The 22,594-nt window shown below is 38.3% G+C and overlaps 1 protein-coding gene across 4 annotated transcripts in view; it reads left to right on the top strand.

Moving 5' to 3' along the window:
- The window catches only part of SMYD3 (SET and MYND domain containing 3), an 876,127-nt gene extending 866,972 nt beyond the window's left edge, over positions 1-9,155 (top strand). For all 4 annotated transcript variants that reach the window (XM_077168525.1, XM_077168527.1, XM_077168529.1 and 1 more), the window contains one exon: positions 8,850-9,155. In XM_077168525.1, the coding sequence (XP_077024640.1) occupies positions 8,850-8,993 (144 nt within the window). In that variant the 3' untranslated portion in view covers positions 8,994-9,155. The remainder of the gene's footprint in view (positions 1-8,849) is intronic.
- The last annotated feature ends 13,439 nt before the right edge of the window (positions 9,156-22,594 follow it).

Here is a 22,594-nt window from a genome sequence, read left to right as displayed (position 1 = left end):
CAATATCATCAATCAACAGGATCTAGTCAACATTTATTGAACACTCCATCCCACAGCAGCAGAATAAGCATTCTTTTCAAGTACCGACAGAATACATACCAAACTAGACTATATCCTGAGCCAAGAAACAAGCCTCAACTAATAAAAAAAGAATAGAAATCATGCAGATCATGTTCTGCAACTTCAGTGGAATCAAATGAGAAATCAAGAACAGAATGAAAACAGGAAACCTCCAAACACTTTGAAACTTAACAACATACTTAAATAATCTATGGGTGTTAAGAGGAAGTCTCTAGGAAAATAAAAAAAAAAAATACATAGAACTGAATGATAATGAAAGTACAACAGAAAGAAGGAAATACTAAGATAAGAGCAAAAATAAATGAATTTTGAAACAAAGAAACAATAGTGAAAATCAATGAAAAAAATGGCTCTTTAAAATATCAGTAAAATTGGCAGACCTCTAGCAAGACTGACTAAGTAAAAAGAGAGAAAGCACATATTACCTGTATCAGGAATAAAATGGGATATCGTCACAGATTCTGCACATTTCAAAAAGATAATAAGGGAATACTGTAAACAACTCTACACACATGAATTTGACAACTTGGATGAAATGAACTAGTTCCTCAAAAAAGCACAAGCAACTACAACACACCCAATATGAAATGTAATTTTAAAAAACCTTTAACTATTAAATTGAATTTTAAATTTTAAAACTCCCATAAAAACAATACCCAGGTTTTGGTTTCACTGGGGTGTTCTACCAAAGGTTTAAAGAAGAATTACCACCAGTTCTTCAAAATCTCTCCCAGAAAATAGAAGAAGAGGGATAACTTCTCAATTCATTATTCAAAGCTAGTATAAACGTGATATTAAAAGCAACAAAGACAAGAAAAGAAATCTAGAGACAAATACCCCTTATGAATATAAATACAGAAATCCTTAATAAAATATTTGCAAATAGAATTCAGCAATAAGTTAAAATAATTTTACACTATAATCCAGATTTATTCCAGGGATACAAGGTTGATTCAATATTCAAAAATCAATCATTGTCATCAGCCATATAAATAGGCTAAAGAAGAAAATCCATATGATTATATTAATCCATTCAGAAAAAATATTCAACCATATTCATGATAAAAACTCTCAACAAACTAGGATTAGAGGGGACCTTATTCAATTTGATAAAAAACATCTATGAAACCCCTAAAGCGTACATTATATTTAGCGATGAAAGACTGATTACTTATTCCTGAGATTGGATGTCTTGTCTGCACTCACCACTCTTTTTCAGCATTCAGGAAGTCCAGCACAATAAAGCAAAAAAAAAAAAAAGAAAGAAAGAAAAGGCATAAAGATTGGAAAGGAAGGAGTCAAACTGTCCCTATTTGCAGGTGACACAATTGTCTGTTTAGAAAAATCCCAAGAAAACTACAGCAAATAAGTGAGTTGAGCAAGATTTCAGGATTCTACCAAAAGTTTAAAGAAATACAATTTAAAGAAATAAATTGTATTTCTCCATATTAGCAATGAACATGTGGTCACCAAAATTTAAAATCCAATACCATTTACAATAGCTTAAAAATGAAATCTTAGTTGTAAATCTAACAAAACCTGTACAGAACTTGAATACTGAAATTTATAAATGCTAATGAAGGAACTCAAAGACCTAAATCAATGTAGGGACATTCAGTGTTCATGGATTATAAGACTCACTATAGTAAAGATGTCAGTATACAGGTTTAATGCAATTCTTATTAAAATCCCAGCAGCATTTTTCATATATACGTAGGCAAGATGTATTTGGAAAGGCAAAGGAACTGGAGTCATTAAAACAATTTTGAAAAAGAAGAATAAAGTGGGAGAGGCATTCTACCCAATTTTAAGACCTAATAAATAGAACTACAGCAATTAAGACAGTGTGGTATTGGAGGTGAAATAGATACAAAGATCAATAGAATAGAATAGTGACTCCAGAAATATACCCACACAAATATGTCCAACTGATTTTTTATAAAGGTGCAAAAGCAGTTCAATGGAGAAAAGATAACCTTTTCAACAAATAGTGCTGGATCAATTGAACATCTATAGGCAAAAAAAAAAAAAAATTGAACCCCATCTAAATCTCACACTTAATGTAAAACTTAACTCAAAATGTATCATAGACTTAAAATGAAGAACTGTAAAACTTTTAGAAGAAAACAAGGAATCATCTTTAGGATCTAATTAAATTAGAAATCAGTAACACAATATTTGGAAGCAAAGTGAAATCCCATCCTCCTAGCTCTCATGGTGCTTTCTACAACACACTGGGACTTGGGTTGCCCCCAGAATTTATCTAGTCTCATCTCCTCTTCATTAAGGAAACCAAGGCTCGGTGAAGAGAAATGACCACTTCAGGGTCCCTCAGATATTCAGTAACTCAGTAACACACTGTGTCTGGCAACACAGCAGCAACTCTTTTTTTCTGATAACTGCCCTGGAAGGAACAAATCTGAGCCCACCTCATCTGGAAAGCCTCCTGAGGTTCCCCTGGACTGAGCTGGCCCCTCCCTCCTCGGGTACCCCAGCACTTGGCATCTCCTTTATCATTCACTGTCATGCTGTAGGAATGTAGTAGTTACATTTCTCTCTCCCTAACTGTGCCAGGGGTCTTCTCAGGACATGGATCAGGTCTTATTCATTATAGTCGCTCAGTAAATGTTCAGTGAATGAGCAGATAGATGTTTTCTTTAAAGAATGTATGCCTCCTGTGAGGGTTAGGTTCTGGTGTCAGCTTGGCTGGGTGATGATGCCCAGTTGTCTATTCAGGCAAGCACTGGCCTAACCATTGTTCCAAGGATATTTTATGGCTGATTGATAAGCCAGAAAGCTGGTTTATTAAATCATCAGTCAATTGATTGCAGCTGTGACTGATTACACTTATGATCAATGATGGGCCTGTCTTCTGTAAATGAGATAATTCAATCAGTTGGATTTGATCCAATCAGTTGAACACTTTTCTGGGAGAACAGAGAATTTTCATTTCTTCTTCAGCCAGGGAACCTCTCCTATGGAGTTCGTTGAGGCGCTTTATTAGAATTGCCTGCTTCGTAGCCTGCCCTATGTATTTTGGACTCTTGTATTTTCGTGTTTGCGCGAACACCTTTATGAATCCCATATTTACAGATATCTTCTGTTGGTTCTGTTTCTCTAGAGAACCCTGACTAATATACCTCCCAAGAAGGCATATACTTACGACAATCCTGCACTTGGAGAGTTCTGTCAAGGTGTGAGTGCAGGGGTGAGCAGCACCCATGACGCGCTCATGTGGGTTATCGCAGTGTTTGAAATTTTCTGCTGCCCATTGCCATAAAGGTCATTTAGTGATTCTGAAGCAGCTTAATATCTGAAGTAGCTCTTGTTTCTTGCAATTCCTATTCTGGATGCCCCAGACCACTTTTTTTTATTGTCCCTGACTCTTCTTTCATCCTGAGATAGGCAGAATTGCAAAAAAAAGAAGGAACTTCTTTCCTTTTCCCTTGATGTGATCTGATTCCAGAGGTCCTTATCAAGCATACATTTTCTTCTCTCTGATTTTATAACCATATTTAAATTATGCTGGGGGAAGTCATTTATTGGATTCCTCAGGCTCCTGGTAAAGGGTCTATGAAATCCTTGATAAGCTTAATATATTTGTATTTAAAAATAGTATGAATGTTGAATTGTTCCCAACTTTAAGTCATACTTTTATTTAATTCATTTTATTTAATATATGACCCCAATTTTAAAATTACTTTGAAAGAACTGATGTGATGAGATTGAAATCAGTTCTGGGTGCTCTTTCATTATTCCCGAGTGAACCTTGTGCTGGGCACACAATCTATGCTGCCATTTCTTGTGTGACATTTAGAGTCTATATGTGGGTGTAGCACCCTCCCATGGAGGTTTCAAATGAGTCCTCTGTGAAAGATTATGTGCGGGCTCTTTTTAAATGCTACCATTAAAAAAATAAAATTTAATGGAAAGAGATAAGCTTTTCCCAACACAAGCCTGCTCTGGTTTTATATTTTCTTAATCTGTTTTATATGCTGCTGCAGGAAATTAAACCAAAATTGTCTTCTCTGACATGTGCATATGTGGCAGTTGGGAGGGGGTGCTGAGAAAAGGCGACACAGAGCTACAGGAAATACTTGCTCTGGTTTGTCAGAGATTTGTTGCAGCTTTATTTGGGGGGAAATAAAATCCCTCCTCATCTCCCTGCTGTGCTAAAGGGTAGTGGCTGACTTGGAGAGCTGGCCTGTGGTTGGGCCACGCAGGACTCCTGCCTGCATCATTGGGAACTTGTTACCTCAGCTCCCCTGTAGGGCCAGGTAATGTCCAGGCAAGGGCCAGATGTCCTCCAGCACCAGGCCTGAGTTTTAGCTTCCTGTCTACACAATGTTTACATCATATCACACATACACACACACACACACACACAAGCTAGTAACTGAGATGTTTTGCACATTACCGAATCCTACTTCTTTCTTCCTTCTCATTTTTTCTTCTACCTCTGTCCCATCATGCAGAGAAAATTATGTCTACTTGTTAATTAATCATGTCTATATTTATTTTTACCTTCTGGAAGAATGATGTGGATTTTTTTGTGAATCTCTTCAAATTGGTCTTATGCCTGTAGGTATACCCATTTCCTCTCTGCTTCTCTTGGTATCTCAAATCCTACACTTACATGCCAAGGGATTGCCCCTCCCCCCACCTTTGCTTAGATGCTACATCACCAAATAGGAGAATGCAGGACATGACCAGCAGCATGTAGGAGGTCCCCTCCAGCTCCTCAGGGTATCTCAGAAGCCACATCCAGGAGACCCTCTAGTTCCTCTCCTTGGTCACTGCAGCTCTGTTCACAGGTGCAGGCTGTCAGTGCAGTCAAGAAATGGAGACTGGGTTGAGTCCTGAGTAGGTGCTCCTCCTCAGTCCACCTCTCAGGCCAGGCAGTCTAAGGAAGTGGTGCTTTCTTTAGCATGAGGGCTTTTGGACTAGATGATCTTTATGGAAGGGGCAGGCTATGAAGTATGGATGTGAGGCCTGGGGAAGTGTCCCTTCCCTGGATCTGCCTCTGCAATTCCAAAATGACTATGGAACTGGAAGCCTCCTGTGCTGGATCTGCTGTAACCCTGGTAGGTCTGCCCCTTGAATAAACAGGAAGATTCTGGATCTTTGGCAATTAATTTTAGCACTTGAGGTGTAGATCTTGTTCTTAAAACTGGAAAAGGAAGGAAAGTGAAATTTATGACAGAAAGAAAGGCATAGAGAAAAGAAAATTGGGATCTGTAATGTTTGAAAGCATGCAAGTGAGTTTCACAGTGTCAGAATGATAAGACGATGGCTTTGTAATCTAGCTTCTAAGTCAAACCACAGAAAAACACAGATCTTCCCCCAAGTGAGTAATCTGGAGAAATAAAGCCAGGAATGCAAAAAGAAGCTGGTCTGGGAGTTCTCCTGAGAAACAAGGCCAGGCCTGCACCTAACAGAGGGTGTCTGTGAGAGACAGGGAGGGAGAGTGAGCCCTGGCAGGTTAGGCTTGACCTTTTTCTGGACTAATGACTTATTAATGGGCAGGGTGGAGGGTTATTTCCCTTTCGGCAGAGCTTTACAGTCAGTGCTTCAGGCCCATTCATCTTCCTTTGCCAGATCACAAGCACATCTGCCTTGCTGCTGAGTAGAAGGGAAAAGAACATCTAAGACTGCTTTCAAATAAAGAATTTCCCATGAAGGAGTTGAAGCATCTCTCTGATCCCACAAACAACCTCTCTTTATAATCATGCCCTCATGCAAGTCTCTGACTCAGACCTTAAAATGTCCAGAACAACAGGGAAACCAGGACAGTAAGGGAATGAGAATAAAATATGAGGCATTTGCTCCTTGAATGGCATCAAACATTGTTTTTAATTTTCTGCCTACAGGAATCTCACAGAGCTTGACTGCCTACAAGATGGGGGCTGCTCCCAGCTCCTACCCTTCCCTCTCAGGACAATCCCCACCCTCAATATTTACCTACAGGTTTTGTGTACCCACGGGGCAGACTCAGCAGTCTCACAGACTTCAGTTAATGAGAAACGAACCCCCAGTCCACCCCCAGAATTTCAGTCCCAGCCACTTTCTGGGTTTTCCAGCTGGGATTTTGCAGAGGTGAGGGGTCACTGGATCACAGGAGGTCTCCATGATCCGAGCGCTTTTCCAGGCTGAGAAAGATGGGCCTGAGGAGATGGACCTTTCCTTCTCTTTCTCTTTTCTCCTCTTTCAGGAGCTAAATCTAGACCCTCTCTGCCTGCCCATTCCTTTACTCCAGTAGAGTGGGAACATTTTTTTTTAATATTCATCATCATGATCACTTCTTAGAACATTTGCATCAATTCAGAAAAAGAAACAAAAAGAAAACAGAAAAAAACACATACGTACCATACCCCTTACCCCTCCCCCTCACCTGTCACTAGCATTTCAATCTACTAAATTTATTTTAACATTTTCCCCATTATTATTTATTTATTTTTAATAATATATTTTACTCATCTGTCGATAAGGTAGTTAAAGGAGCATCAGGCACAAGGTTTTCACAATCACACAGTCACATTGTGAAAGCTATATAATTATACAATCATTTTCAAGAAACATGGCTACTGGAGCACAGCTCTACATTTTCAGGCAGTTCCCTCCAACCTCTCCATGATGCCTTAACTAAACAGGTGATATCTGTTTAATGCATAAGAATAACCTCCAGGATAACCTCTCGACTCTGTTTGGAATCTCTCAGCCATTGATACTTTATTTTGTCTCATTTCACTCTTCCCCCTTTTGATTGAGAAGATTTTCTCAGTCCCTTGATGCTGAGTTCCAGTTCATTCTAGGATTTCTATCCCATGTTGCCAGGAAGGTCCACACCCCTGGGAATCATGTCCCACGTAGAGAGGGGGAGGGCAGTGAGTTTACTTGCTGTGTTGGCTGAGAGAGAGAGAGGCCACATCTGAGCAACAAAAGAGGTTCCCTTGGGGGTGACTCTTAGGCCTAATTTCAAGTAGGCTAAGCCTATCTTTTACGGGGTCAAGTTTCATATGAATAAACCCCAAGATTGGGTGGTCAGCCTATTGCTTTGGTTGTCCCAGTGGGAACATTTTTAAAGCGGCATGAAAGGAATTCTGGAACACCAGCTGAAAACATTCATAGACCTGACTACTTCACTTCTCCAGGCTTTTTATCATAAATGGAAGGGTCTGACTCTGTGTCCACTAAGGTGCTTTCCAGCTCTAAAATCCCTATGGCTTTAAAGGTGTTTTTACCCAAGAATCCCAGTCCAAGAATTTATTGTAAGCAAATATTCAACCAATGGAAAAGGTCATATCTTGGCAGATGTCCATATATCATAACAAAAAATTAGAAGTGATCTACATTTCCAAGTGTAGTTCAGTAAATAATGGTATATAAACATGATGTAACTAATTGTACAAAACATTAAAATGGTAATTATACTGGCTATAAATTAACATTGAATTATTAGTGAGCATTTACTATGTCAGCTGTTCTCAATCCTGATGGTATATTAGAATCTCTTGGAGGCTAGGCCTCACCCTCGTCCCAGAGAGGTTTCAGTTGATCATGTGTACAGTCAACCTTGGTATTTATTTTGAAGCTCCCCAGTTGACACTGCTTTGCAGCCAGAGCTGAGAGCCTGTACCATGTGCTAGTTTTTTTGCTGAGTGCTTAACAGGCACCCGAGTCACATCTTTATACATCTCCATAAAGCAGTTCCACTGGATACAATGGGTTTGGTACTTCTCCCATGCCCAGTTCAGCAATGGGATTAATACTTATCTCTAATGTATTTATTGCAAAAATATTTTTGAGGGTGTTCTGATTTTTATTTGGGCATAACAAACCATCGCAAAATTTAGTGTAATAAAACAACGATCATTTTATTATGCTCACAAATTTTATGGTTCAGAATTTGAACACAGCACAATAAGGATGGCTTGCCCCTTTTCCACAGTGTCTGGGTTTTCAGCTGGGAAGACTGGAATCTGGCTCTCTTCTGGATGGGGATGGAATCACTTGAAGGTTCCGTTATACATGTCGGGTACCTGAACTAGAATGACTTGAAAGTTGGGCTCAGTTAGGACTGTCAGTGAAGGTGCCTATGCACAGACTCACCTCACGGCTTGAGTACAGCATGGAGGCTCAGGTTCCTGGAGAAATGTACTAGTGAACAAGGGAGAGGATGCATGGACATTTTGGAAGTCAATAGCACCAGTTCTACCATACTCTGCTGTTGAAGTAGTCAGAAATCTATCCATACTTCAGATATATTTTTGAGGTAAAATTGACAAAATTTGGGAATGAACTGGATATGAGGAGTAAAGGAAGGGATGGTCAAAATGCTGATGCCCTAATGTCATATTAATAGACTACAAAAATATATGTATATCATAATTGCATCACATATAGAAGAGAATTAAATACAGCAGGCAATAAAATTTACGTTATGGTGGTAGCAGCATGGCATGTCATCATTTTGGTAACTCTTCTTAAACCTCTAACTATCCACCAAACCCATGCAAAACAGTCCCTCAAGACCATTGTTGATCACTAGGTCCCAGCATGACTCAAGTAGTGAATCTGCTTTCCAGACACTACATTCAAAGATTCCCCCTTGTCGCTTCACATTCTGATGCTGCCAGTCCAATGAGAAGCTGCTCACGCTGCAGACCTGGGGGTTCCCCTGGCCATTAGCATCACAGGGACAAAGTTGGGGAGCAGGCAGGGTCCTGTGTGTCTTGGGATCTAATCTGTCTTCTTTCCTTTTCATTTAGGCTTTTGATATTATGAAAGTGACACATGGCAGAGAGCACAGCCTGACTGAAGATTTGATTCTGCTCTTAGAGGAATGTGACGCCAACATAAGAGCGTCCTCAGGGAGCCAGTCAGAGAGAAAGACTGCTTATCCCTTGCACTGAATGCCTTATTGAGGTCACAAATTTTATACTTCGTTCGCTCTGTGAACCTCACCTATTGGAAATGCTAGTCTGTGTTTATGAGGGTATCTTGTGGTTTGCAAACCACAAGAATCATTCATTGTAAAGAAGCACAATTAAAATAAATACAAAAAATTTGGTTCAAAATGCCATCTGGTAATTGTTTTCTTTGCTTACTCATTAGTGATTTTAATGCTTAAGATTCTTTTTTTTGGTGGGGGGGTGGGATGTGCACAGTCTGGGAATCGAACCCAGGTCCCGCATGAAAGGTGGACATTCTAAACACTGAACTACCTGTGCACCCCAATGGTTAAGATTTTGATGTTCAAGATAGAAATTCTATCAAAAGTATGACAATGTAACTTATAACTTTATCCTTGGATAATTGAGTAAAAATCAATATTTTCACATTTGCTTCCAAGCAAACATTTAATGCCTATTTTAGCAAGAAGCATAATTTTCATACTGTCTTTATTATATGTGGGAAATGATATGTGTGTCCATTATTAATTTCCAAATGTGTCTTCAACACAAGAAGTTTTATCATAAATCCTAGACAGAGATCTTTTTAGGTGTTATTAGAGTACGATAGGAAGTCTTACTGCAAAAACAAAAATGTTTTTCAAATGTCTCTCAGCTCTTTCTCAATATGTGTGTATCGTCTATTTTTCCTGAATTTTTCTTCTGTAATTTTCCTTATCTGTGGTACAAGCATGTGATTTTTATACACGGCATAAAGCTCCATTATCCTGCAGTATCCTAGCTCAAATTAGACTTGCTTTCTTTTCTTTCTCCTCTTTATTATTTCCTAGTTCCATGGCCTTCTTTTCTACTTTGCTGCTTTACACAAATACAGAAAACCTTTCTTTTCCTCTGCCAAGAAAAGGTACATTATTTTATGGTTCTGTGATCCTGTAACAGTATATTCCCTTGGGCTTAGGTCAAGATGGTTGTAGTAGCTGAAGTCCTTGGATTTCTCAAGCTGAAAGGATTCTTAAAGATCTTCAAGTCATCCACACCTCATCTTACAGAGAAAGAGGGCCGAATCCAGAGTAATAACTCACGTTCCCTCCATCCTGTTTCAGAGCCCTTCCCTATCTCTTCCTGCTGCCACTCCGTCGTGTGGTTGTGCTGTGACAGCAGGCACCAACCCAAGGACTCACGGAGTCTGATCAAGCTCGGTGAGACCAACCTTATTTTGCAGCAAACAAAGCCAAGGACTGGAATCTGGAGTCTACTTGCTGAAAACATGGTAATCACTTTGATAATTTACATGTGCATATTGCTGCATAGTGATGAGTTCTTCAGACTTTCACAAACTTGCTTCTGCTTCAGCTACCATCTATCAGGAATCAAGCACACATCTTAAGCACACAGTTTCTCAAGTAATTACAATAGCACAGTGAGGTAGGTGTTTTTAAACTTTTTATTTTTAAATAATTTTAAAATTACAGGAAAGTTGCAGACATATAATACAAACACGATATAGAGAACTCAAATATATCCCCTACTCAGACACTCATATTTACCAACTTTGACATTTTACCTGGTATTTTACCATTCTTTCTTCTTATCTAATCTATCACCATCCTCTGTCATCTATTTATCTGTTTTCTAAACATTTAAGAATAGGTTGCACACATCATGCTCCTTGAACACTTAATACTTTCACGTACATTTCCTAAGAATAAGAATATGTAACTTAGGTAACCACATTAAGTACAGTAATCAAGTTTAAGAAATTTAACATTGATATAAAGCATGTATCTATATTCAGTTTTTTCAGTTGTCCCAATAATGTCCTTTAGGCATTTGCCCCTCCATTATTGGATACTGTCCAGGATCATATATTGCATTTAACTGCCATTGTCTTTTAGGTCTCTTTTTTTTAACTTGTGGTAACATATCACAGCATAAAAATTCCCATTTCAGCCACTCTTAAACATACAATTCAGTAGCAGTAATCACATTCACAGTATTGTGCTCCCCTCACCACCATCCATTACCAAAATGTTTCCAAAACTCTAAATAGAAACCCTGCACTCATTAGGTGTTGACTCCCCATGCCCCCTTCCTCTGCCCCTAATAACCTGAACTCTACTTTCTGACTCTATAGATACATGGGTTGCTTCCACCTTTTGGCTATTATGCTGCTATGAATATTGGTGTAAAACTATCTACTGAGTGCCTGCTTTTAATTCTTTGGGATATATACCTAGTAGTGGGATTGTGAGGTCCTATGGTAATTCTATATTTAATTTTTTGAAGTGAAAAACTACCAAACTGTTTTCCACAGTGGCTGCACCATTTTACAGTCCAACCAACAATGTATAAGATTTCCTATGTTTCCATAGGAAGGCAAAGGCCAACATTTATTGTTTTACATTTTTAAAATAAAATATTAAAATAATAGCTATTCTTATGAGTACAAAGTGGTATCTCATTGTAGCTTTGGTTTGCATTTCCCTAAATGCTAAAGATGTCAAGCGTCTTTTCATGTGCTTATTGGCCATTTGTTTATCTTCTTTGGAGAGATGTCTATTCAAAGACTTTGCCCATTTTTTAAATGAATTGCTTGTCTTTTTGTTGTTGAGTTGTAGGAATTCTTTATATATTCTGGAGATTAAACCCTTATCAGATATATGCTTTCCAAATATTTTCTACATTCTGTTGGCTCACTTTCTTAATTATGTCCTTTGATGCGCAAGAGTTTTTAAATTTTGATGAAGTCCTGTTTTTCCACTTTTTTCTTTTTTTGCTCTCACTGTTGGTATAAAGTCTAAGAAAGCATTGCCTAATACACAGTCCTGAAGATGTTTACCTATATTTTTTCTGGGTTTTATAGTTTTAGCTCTTATATATAGGTCATTGATCCAATTTGAGTTAACTTTTTATAAGATTTGAAGTAGGGGTCCAATTTCATTCTTTTGCAGGTATATATCCAATTTTCCCAGAATCATTTGTTGAAGAAACTCTTCTTTCCCTTATTGAGTATACTTTGCATCCTTGTCAAAATCAATTGACCATAGATGTGTGGATTTATTTCTGAACTCTCATTCTATTCCATTTGTTTATATGTCTGTTCTTGTACTAGTAATAGGCAACTTTGATTACTGTAACTTTGTAATAAGTTTTTTTATTGAGAAATTTTCATACATATACATTCTATACATGGTATACAATTAGTGGCCCACAATATCATCACATAGTTGTGTATTCATCACCGTGATCATTTTTTAGAACATTTGCATCATTCCAGAAAAAGAAATAAAAAGGAAAAAAAACTCATATATACCATACTCCTTAACCCTCCCTCTCATAAAGTATTTCCATATACCCAATTCATTATACTCATTGTCCCCCCATTATTTATTTACTTTTAATCCATATTTTTTACTCATCTGTCCATGCCCTGGATATAAAGAGCATTAAACACAAGGTTTTCACAATCACATAGTCACATTGTAAATGTTATATCTTTATACAATAGTCTTCAAGAATCAACACTACTGGAACACAGCTCAACAGCTTCAGGTACTTCCCTCCAGTCACTCCAGTGCACCATAAACTAAGAAAGGATATTATATAATGCATAAGCATAACCTCCAGGATAACCTCTTGACTCTGTGAAATCTTTCAGCCACTGAAACTTTATTTTGTCTCATTTCTCTCTTTCCCCTTTTGGTCAAGAAGACTTTCTCAATGCCTTGATACCAGGACCCAGCTCATCCTGAGATCTTTCCCACATTGCAAGGGAGATTTACACCTTTGGAGTCATGTCCTACATGGGAGGGAGGGCAGTGAGTTCATCTGCTGTGTTGGCTGAGAGAGAGAGGCCATATTTGAGCAACAAAACAGGTTCTCTGGGAGTGACTCTTAGGCCTAATTTAAATAGGCGATCCTTTGCAGGAATAAGTTTCATAGGGGCAAACACCAAGATCAAGGGCTTGGCCTATTGATTTGGTTGTCCCCACTTCTTGCAAGAATATCAGAAATTCTCCAAATGGGGAAGTCGAATATTTCCTCATTTCTCTGCATTCCTCCAAGGGGACTTTGCAAATACTTCTTTATTCACTGCCCACATCACTCTGGGATTTATCAGGGCATCACACTAACCTGGACAAACCAGCAAAATCTCACACCCTACTCAAGATTCCATGTACTTATGGTGTTCAACTAAACTGACCATACACGTTAAATTAGGAAATGCACTACTGTTCTAGTTTGCTAACTGCCAGAATGCAACACACCAGAGACGGACTGGCTTTTAATAAAAGGGGATTTATTTTGTTAGTTCTTCAAAGGCAGCTAACTTTCCACTGAGGTTCTTTCTTACGTGGGAGGGCACAGGATGGTCTCTGCTGGCCTTCTCTCCAGGACTCTGGGTTCCAACAACTTTTCCTGGGGTGATCCCTTTCTGTACCTCCAAAGGCCTGGGCTGAGCTGCAAGTGCTGAGATGAGGTATGCCAAGCTGCTTGGCTGTGCTACATTGCGCTCTCTCATTTAAGCACCAACCAATTAAGTCAAACGTCATTCATTGCAGCAGGCACTCCTCCTAGCTGACTGCAGATGTAATCAGCAACAGATGAGGTTCACACACCATTGGCTCATGTCCACGGCAACAGAACTAGGCACATTCACCTGGCCAAGTTGACAACTGAATCTAACTACCACAACTGCCCAAAATGTAAATTTTGTACCCAATAAACATCTCTCCCTTTTGTCTCATGCAGAAGTTGAAGTTCTAAAATATGGACGATATCATCCTTTACCCAGTATTCTGATTTACCTTAGTCTTATCCAGATCAGCTTCATTCATATTTCTACTTGATGTTCGATCACCTTTTCAACTTTTTAAACAGTTCCTGTTGGGTACTGCAGACTTTGATAGCTTCAGAGCTCTAACTCTGAGTCTCAGATGTCACATAAATACCTGAAGTTTCTGGGAAAGGCCATGTTATATACAGACAGCTCAGTATCTTAGAATTTAGAATTAACGGTTGCACCTCATGAATATATGTGACTGCTGTAGGAACTTACAATCTAGGACCTTTTACAATATTCTCCAACCTGATTCCCCATGCTCTCGACTTTAGTTCACCGAATTTTTATATTATAATTAGTCCATATGATTGAGGCATGATAATATTTGTCTTTTTGTTCCTGACATTTCATTCAACATACAGTCCTTAAGGTCCATTCACCTAGTTTCATGCCTCAAGTTTCATTCCTTCTTGAGGCCATTCAGTAGTCCCTTGTATGTATATATCATAGTTCCCCCCGTCCATTCCTCAGTCATTGTACCTTTAGGCCACCTCCATTCATTGTGATCAGGAACACTGTGACAGAAACACCAGTGTCAAATGTCCATTCATGTCCCCCCCACTCAGTTCCTCCAGGTATATACTGTGCAATGGGGCTTCAGGATCCTATGGCAACCCCAGCCCTAGCCTCCTGTGGAACTACCTCACTGCTCTCCCAGGGGCTGCACCTCTCATTTCCCTACAGACAATGAATACATACATCTCTTTCTCTGTTTTTTCTTTAGCACTTGTTTCTCTCTGTTAATTTTTTAAAGTTCTATTCACACATCATACCATCTGACCTAAGTGTATAGACATGCTTTTGCCACCAGTCTATATGAAGACATTTCCTTTTCTTCCATAAAGAATCTATACCCCTCCCCCATGCCCTCCCCCATGTCTGTTGACCTTTAGTTTTGGCATAATGCCTTTATTACATTCAGTGGAAGCATATTACAGTGTTACTGTTGACTATAGACCCTTGCTTGCATTGAGTGTACTTTTTCCCTATAATAAGTTTTGAAACGTTGTCCTTCATGATGATGTTTTTGGCTATTTGAGGTCCCTTGCTGTTCCATATGAATTTCGTGGTTAGCTTTTCCATTTTTGCAAAAAAAAAAGGGCTATTGGAATTTGGGATTACATTGAATCTGTCAGTCATTTTGGATTGTAATAAGATAGGTATTTGGAAGCCCATTTTATAAGTGAGAAAACTGAGGCTTAGAATTTTATGCCAGTTTTTATGGATTCCCTCCTCATTTACTAAGTGATCTTAGGGAAGGCCTTCATCTCAGTCTTTTTGAGAGATGAATTTTACCTAATTCAACAAACATATATGGAGTGTTTTTAGGAAACATTAATACAAAGAGTAAATAAGACATGCTTTCCGCTCTTAAAATGCACACTGTCCAGTAAAGTATTTGTATCAGTCAGGTCTTAATGCATAACAAACTCCCCCAAAACATAGTGGCTTAAAACAATCATTTATTTAGCTCATGATTATGTAGGTCAGTAACTTGGACAGGCTAGTTCTCCTGGTTTCCCCAGGTTAGGCTGATCTCAGCAGTCATTGTCTGTAGTCTGCTGCTAGGTCAGGTGGGAAATGGCGGTAACTGGACCATGCAGTACGTCAGGCAAGCCCAGGTTTTCACATCGCAGCAGGGTTCCAGGAAAGGTAAGTAAGCAACCCCCAAACATGCAAGCACTTTTCAAGTCTCTGTTTGCATTACATTTGATAATGTCCCATTGGTCAAAGCCAGTCTCAAGCCCAGCCTAGAATCAGTCCAGACTCCACCTCTTCATTAGAGGACCTACAAGTCCCATTCATTGTGAGAGTATGGATAGAAATGAGGCAAGAAACTGTGGCCATTTATGCCATCTACTGTATCAGTACTTGACCTTTTTTGGTGTTACAGATCATTTAGCAAATTTGATGAAAGCCAAAGACTGTCTTTCTAGAAAAACATTCTATATATGAACAATTTGATTTTAGGATCAAAGGTTCTTGGACTCCTGACTCAATGAAAATAGAATGGTTTAATGAGAAATAGACTTGCCACCTTTTAAAAATACTGGGTTGTAATTTTATTGGTGTCTCATTTTTAATTCATTAGGGGGGAAAAAGGCTCCCTAATGGGTAGGGGTAGGGTAGTAACATACACACCAAATGAGCAGAGTTCACGTGTAGATCCCTGTGTTTTCCAGTTTTCTGAATGAAATTTATCAGTCAGTGATGATCCTAAATTACGAAATTTACCTTCATGTCTCCTAGAAAAAAGCATGATAGGCTTTTAAATCCCTCTCAACCATCTTCCAGTATTCTAAGAGGAGGGGCCATACTTGCTTCAAGTTTTAACAGAAAGCAAACATTTAAGCAAAGGTAAATGTCTACCAAACAACTTTACTGCAAAATTATTTTGGAAAGGAAGGAGAGCAGCAGAGAACATAATTTGAAATCCATGTCACAAGTCACTGACAATGTATTGCTGCCCCAGCTTCCATGGCTGCGATCTCATTAATCCATAGTCATTGTAGAGGCAGGCTTTTTTCACATCGGTAACTTGACACCATTAGTTGCTCCTCTGGGATGAGAACACATTTAAACTGAAAATGAACATGCTGGGCATAATTTATAGCCATGGCATATGAATGCCAAGAGTATGGGGGAGGAGGGCTGCTTGCTCTGAGAGCCCAGGATGTGCTTAGGCTCGCCATTCAGGGTGCTTGAAGACAAGAGGGTGGTCATACCGTGATGAAGCCAGACAGCCGCAAACCACAGAGGCTCCTCTGTCAAGCTTCACTGGAAGGATAAAAGAGAGAGCCCTCCCTAATTTATGTTCTTGAAAATTCTTTTCTGGCCCAGTCAGGAAGTGATGTTACAGTCCCTCAGAGTAGCCCACTGGGATTCCATAGGGTGAAGATTCTGGCCGTTGTCTGTGAAGTGTCAGGAAATCCTTATAACAAGCAATCATAGGTGGGAAGACTCAGGAAAACCCTGCAGCACTTCTTTTCCCTAAGGTGGGGAGTAGCAGGGAGATCAAAGAAGGACCATCAACACTACCCCAAACTGGAACACCTCCTTCACCTTTTTGATGCTTGCAAGCATCCTAATGCTATCTGAATTCATTTCTTCAAAATATATTTTCTGCTGTTTATATTTAGGTTAGAACCATTACCATCCTTCTACTCTTTGGCACTGAAATTCAAAGTCGTTAACTCTTCTCCTATATTGAGGGAATAAGTTGTCTTTTCATCCTATGAAATTCCTTTTTAAAAACTTTTCAGCCATTTCTTATTCGTTCTCCCAACAGCTTTTTTTTTAATTTAGTCCTATGTTTTATACTTTAATTCTTATTTTTGTGACATGTATATGACCTAAAATTTCATCTTTTAACCTCATTCACATAAATAATTTAGTGCTGTTAGTTACACTGACAATAATGGAATATCACCACCACCAATTTCCAAAGCTTTACAATCAACCTAAGTAGAAATTTCCTACAAATAAGGCATTAACTCCACATTCTCTACCTCCAACCCAACCCCTGGGAAACTTATTCTAGCTTCTAATTCTAAGAATCTTATTCTAATTATTTCATTTTAGTGAGATCATACAATATCTGTTCTTTTCTGCCTGGCTTATTTCACTCAGCATGATGTCTTCAAGGTTCATTCATTGGTTACATCTGTCAGGACTTCATTCCTTTTTATGGTTGAAGACTATTCCATCGTATGTATATACCACAGTTTGTTTATCCATTCATCAGTTGATGGACAGTTGGGTTTCTTCCATCTTTTGGCAATTGTGAATAATGCCACTATGCACATCAGTGTACAAGTACTTGTTCAAGTACCTGCTTCCAATTCCTTTCAGACTATATCTAGTAGAGAGATTTCCAAGTCATGTGATAAATCTATAATTAGCTTCTGAGAATCTACCTAACTGTGCACCATTTTACATTCCCGCCAACAGTGAATGAGTGTTCCAGTTTCTCAACACCCTCTCCAACACTTGTAATTTACTGCCTTTTTAAAAAATAATAACCATTCTAGTGGGTGTGAAATGGTGTCTCACTGTAGTTTTTATTTGCATTTCCCTAACAGCTAGTGAAATTGAACATCTTTTTATGTGCTTTTTAGCTATTTGTGTATGTATTTGAGAGAAATGTCTACTTACGTCTTCTGCACATTAAAAAAATTTTTTTATTGTTGACTTGTAAGATTTCTTTGTAAACTCTGTATATTAAATCCTTATCGAATATGTGATTTCCAAATATTTTCTTCCATTAAGTAGGTTGTCTTTTCACCTTATGATGAAGTCCTTTGATACACAAAAATTTTTTATTTTGATGAGATACCATTTATCTGTTTTTTTCTTTTGTTGCTTGTGCTTTGGACCTAAAGTCTAAGAAACCATTACCTACCACAAGTTCCTGAAGATGCTTCCTACATTTTTTTCTAGAAGTATTATAGTCCTGGTACTTTTATTTAGGAAGTTACTTTTTGTATAGAGTGTGAAATAGGGATCCTCTTTAATATATGGATACCCAGTTCTCCCTGCAACATCTGTCAAAGAGACTATGCTTTCCTAATTAAGTGGGCTTGGCAGCCTTGTCAAGAATCAATTGGCCAAGCCCTTGGTCATGAGATTTGCTTTTTTGAAACTTATTTGAATAATGGAGAAGCTAAGCCTACCTATAATTCTGTCTAAGAGTTACTTCCAGAGAACCTCTTTTGTGGCTCACATGTGGTCTCTCTCTCTCAAAGGCCAACTCTGCAAGTAAAATCATTACCCTCCCCCCTACATGGGACATGACATTCAGGGGTGAAAGTCTCCCTGGCAATGTGGGACCTGACACCCAGGGATAAGTCTGTCCCTGGCACTGTGGGATCTTCAATGCTTACCTGACCAAAAGGAGGAAAAAATGTAATAAAATAAGGTATCAGTGGCTAAGAGAGTTCAAATAGAGTGAAGAGACTATTCTAGAGGTTAATCTTGTGTAAGCTTCAGCAAGATACTGCTAATTGTCATGGTATGCCAAGCCCCAATCAACAGTATTCCTGTAAACCCTAAAGAATACTCAGAGTCTGAGACTCTGTAAAAGTTCCACTCACTAAGTTTATTTCTCAGAAACCTAAAACCTCCAGATGGTTCCTAGGCCAGATAAGCCCTGAAACCCAGAGGTAGCAGTCTCGCCAAAAGCATCAACCAGTTGCATCCCCCTTTTCCGTAATGTCGAAACTCCTTTTCAACATCAAGAAGTGAGAATGGTCATTGCCCAAATATCCCAAAAGATTGGGAAATGGACTAGAGGAGGAGTTGCAATAGAGAAGTTAGGATTTAACAAATGAGGATGACAACTGAACCATTATACTGATATTTCTTTTTAATCTCCAGTGTCTTAGAGTAGCTAGAAGGAGATACCTGAAATTGTGGAACTGTACCCTTATACTCTGAAATTTCTTCTATAATTACTTGTTAAAATGTTCTCTGAGAATTATCACTTTTTTGTATATATATTTCAGAATTTAAACATGTTTTTCAAAATGTTTTTCAAAATCACTTAGAAAAATTCAATTGAACATAGATGTGAGAGTCTATTTCTGAACTCTCAATTTGATTCCATTGCTTGTTATATCTATCCTTGTGCCATGCAGTTTTGGCCACTTAGCTTTGTAAAAAGCTTTAAAGTTAGGAAGTGTGTGATAGAAATCCCAGAATGAGCTGGGACTCAGCATCAAGGGATTGAGAATACAAAATACAAAAAAAAAAAAAAAAAATTAATGTTAACTATAGTCCGTAGTTTGCATTAGGTGCATTTTTCCCATAGACCACTCTATAATTGTGATGTTTTGAAGCTGTATGTAACCCAGAAAAGATGTACTTAAAGCTAATCCATTTCTGTGGATGTAAACCTATTGTGACTGTGGATTGATTGTAAATAGGATCCTTTTGGTGAGTGGGATCTCAACTTGAGATGTGACCCACTTCATTCAGGGTGATTCTTAATCCTCTTACTAGAGTCATTTATAAGAGGGTAAAACAGAGAGGCCACACAGGAAAAACCACCAGAGAAACTAAAGATGAAATTCTGAGAAGCGCACAGAAAAGCTAAAAGAGAGAAAAGCCAGAGAAGCTGAGAGACAAGGACACACACAGAGGCTAGGAGAGGAAACAACTGACACTAGAGCTGGAAGCAACAAAACCTGGGAGAGAAGGAAGAAACTAGCAGATGTCGCCACGTGCCTGGCCATGTGACAGAGGAGCTGAGGATCAGTGGCAGCCAGTCTTTGGGGAGAAGGTATCATCCTGTTGGTACCTTAAATTGGACACCTTTCATGGCCTCAGAACTGTAAATTTGTATTAATAAATTCCCACTGTAAAATTCAACACATTTCTGGTATATTTCATTTCAGTAGTTTTAGAAAACTAAAATAATCATTAACTCCTTGTAATAGTGACTACATTTGTTCCAGTTCATGAGAGAACATTTTTATATTTTGCTATTAATCGCAGTCATCATCTACCACAGGGCTCACTGTATTATATAATCTCATATTTTATCCTCCAGCTTTCCTTCTAGTGACATACATGACCTTGAATTTTCCCTTTCAACCACAATCGCATGCATAATTTAGCATTGTTAATTATACTCACCATAATGTGCTACCTTCACCTGTATCCATTTTCAAAATTTAAATTTAACCTAGTTAAAAATTCTGCACACATTAAGCATCCACTCCCCACTCTCTACGCTCATCCTATCTTCTGGTAACCTGTATTCTAGATTTTAACTTTATGAATTTACTTATTATAATTAGTTCCTATTAGTGAAAACATCCAAGATTTCTCCTTTTGGTTCTGACTTATTTCACTCAACATAATGTCCTCCAGATTCACCCATGTTGTCACATACTTCAGGACTTCATTCCTTCCTGCTGCTGAATAACATTCCATCATATGTATATACTGCATTTCGTTTATCCATTCATCATAACCCAAGCTGATGGACACTTGGGTTTTTTTTTTTACCATCTTTTGGTAATTGTGAATAATGCCACTATGAACACAGGTGTAGTTTGTGCACTTTTTGTCGTCATTCAGTCCATGAGACCCTGCTCAATTTTTTTCCATTCTTTTCTCTATCTGTTCTTTTGTCTATTTGATTTCAGATGTCCTGCTTTTCAGGCCACTGATTCTTTCCTCTCCCCATTCAAATCTGCTGTTGTAGGACTCTGGTGTATTTTTTCCCAATTTTATTCAGATATATTCACACACCACACCAACCACCTAAAATGTACAATCACTGGTTCACACAGTATCATCACATAGTTGTGTACACATCCCCATGATCAATTTTAGAATATTTTCATTATTACAGAAATAAGAGTTAACAAAAATAAAGCCAAAATCTTCCTCTACCACTTAACCCCCTTACTGTTAACCCTAGTATTGGTATATTTGTTACTGTTGATGAAAGAATATTAAAATATTACTGCTACCTGTAGTCCATAGCCTGCAATAGCTATGTATTCCCCTATATGCACCTCCATTTTTTTTTTTTACTTTGTAGTGGTTCATGGAAGAACTTATTTACATACATGACTTTAAACAACCACTATCAATCAAATTCATCTACAATATGTTACTATTTCTTACAATCCCAAGAATGAGCTACCATTGCCTCTATCCATTCCAAAACATTAATTTCAACCTCGTTAACAATTCTGTACACATCAGGTAACCACTCCTTCTCTAGCTTCTCTCTCTCTCTAGGTACCGTATATTCTACATTTTTTCCAATGCATGTCTTTATTACATTTCTCATCCAACCTTAAGCTGGATAAAGGGGGTATTACTCACAAGATTTTTATAATCACAGTCACAAAATAAAAGCTATATAGTTATACAATCATTATCAAGTACTGGGTTGCAATTCAACAATTTCAGGCTTTCTCTTCTGGCTGTTCTAATATACTAGAAATTAAAAAGAAATATCTTTATAATGATTCATAGTGGTAATCATTTGCTAAATCCTAATTTCTCTGTTACAACTCCTTTCTCTTATTTGCTCAATATCTCAATCTTCAGAGATATTTGGGTACTAACCATTCTAACTTTTTCATGCTAAAAAGGGGTGTCAACATTATGGGATAGAGAAATTCAGCTGGGTAATGTTCTTAGAGAGACCAGGACCTCTGGGCTTCTGGGCTTATCTTGGATAGGAGCAAGCTGGAGATTTTAAGTTTATTAAAAAATAAACTTTATAAGTAAAACTTTTATAGAATCTTAGAAGAACTCAGGATATTCTTTAGGGTTTTCAGGAATATTATTGGTTTGAACTTGGCATATCATGGCAATTAGCAATATCTGGCTGAAGCTTGCATAAGAGTAACCTCCAAAATGGCCTCTCAACTCTATTTGAAATCTATTAGCCACTGAAACCTTATTTTGTTTCATTTCTTTTCCTCCTTTTGGTCAAGAAGACATTGTCAATCCCACAGTGCCAGGGTCAGTCTCATCCCTGGGATTCATGTTCCATGTCGCCAAGGAGACCTACACCCCTAGCAGTCATGTACCACATACCGGGGGAGGGTAGTGAGTTTATTTGCAGAATTTGGCTTAAAGAGAGAGAGAGAAGCTGCATCTGAGCAACAAAAGCGGTTCTCTGAGGCATAATTATAGGGAGGCTTATCTTCACCATTACAGAAGTAAGTTTCATAAGGGCTAGCATCAACATCAAGGGTTTGGTTTATTAAATTGGAAGTCCCTAATGCTT

The sequence above is a fragment of the Tamandua tetradactyla genome, chromosome 7 (genome assembly GCF_023851605.1).
Source record: "Tamandua tetradactyla isolate mTamTet1 chromosome 7, mTamTet1.pri, whole genome shotgun sequence".
NCBI lineage: Eukaryota > Metazoa > Chordata > Mammalia > Pilosa > Myrmecophagidae > Tamandua > Tamandua tetradactyla.
Note: the sequence above shows the minus strand (reverse complement) of the source record. Positions and strands in the feature narration are given on the sequence as shown.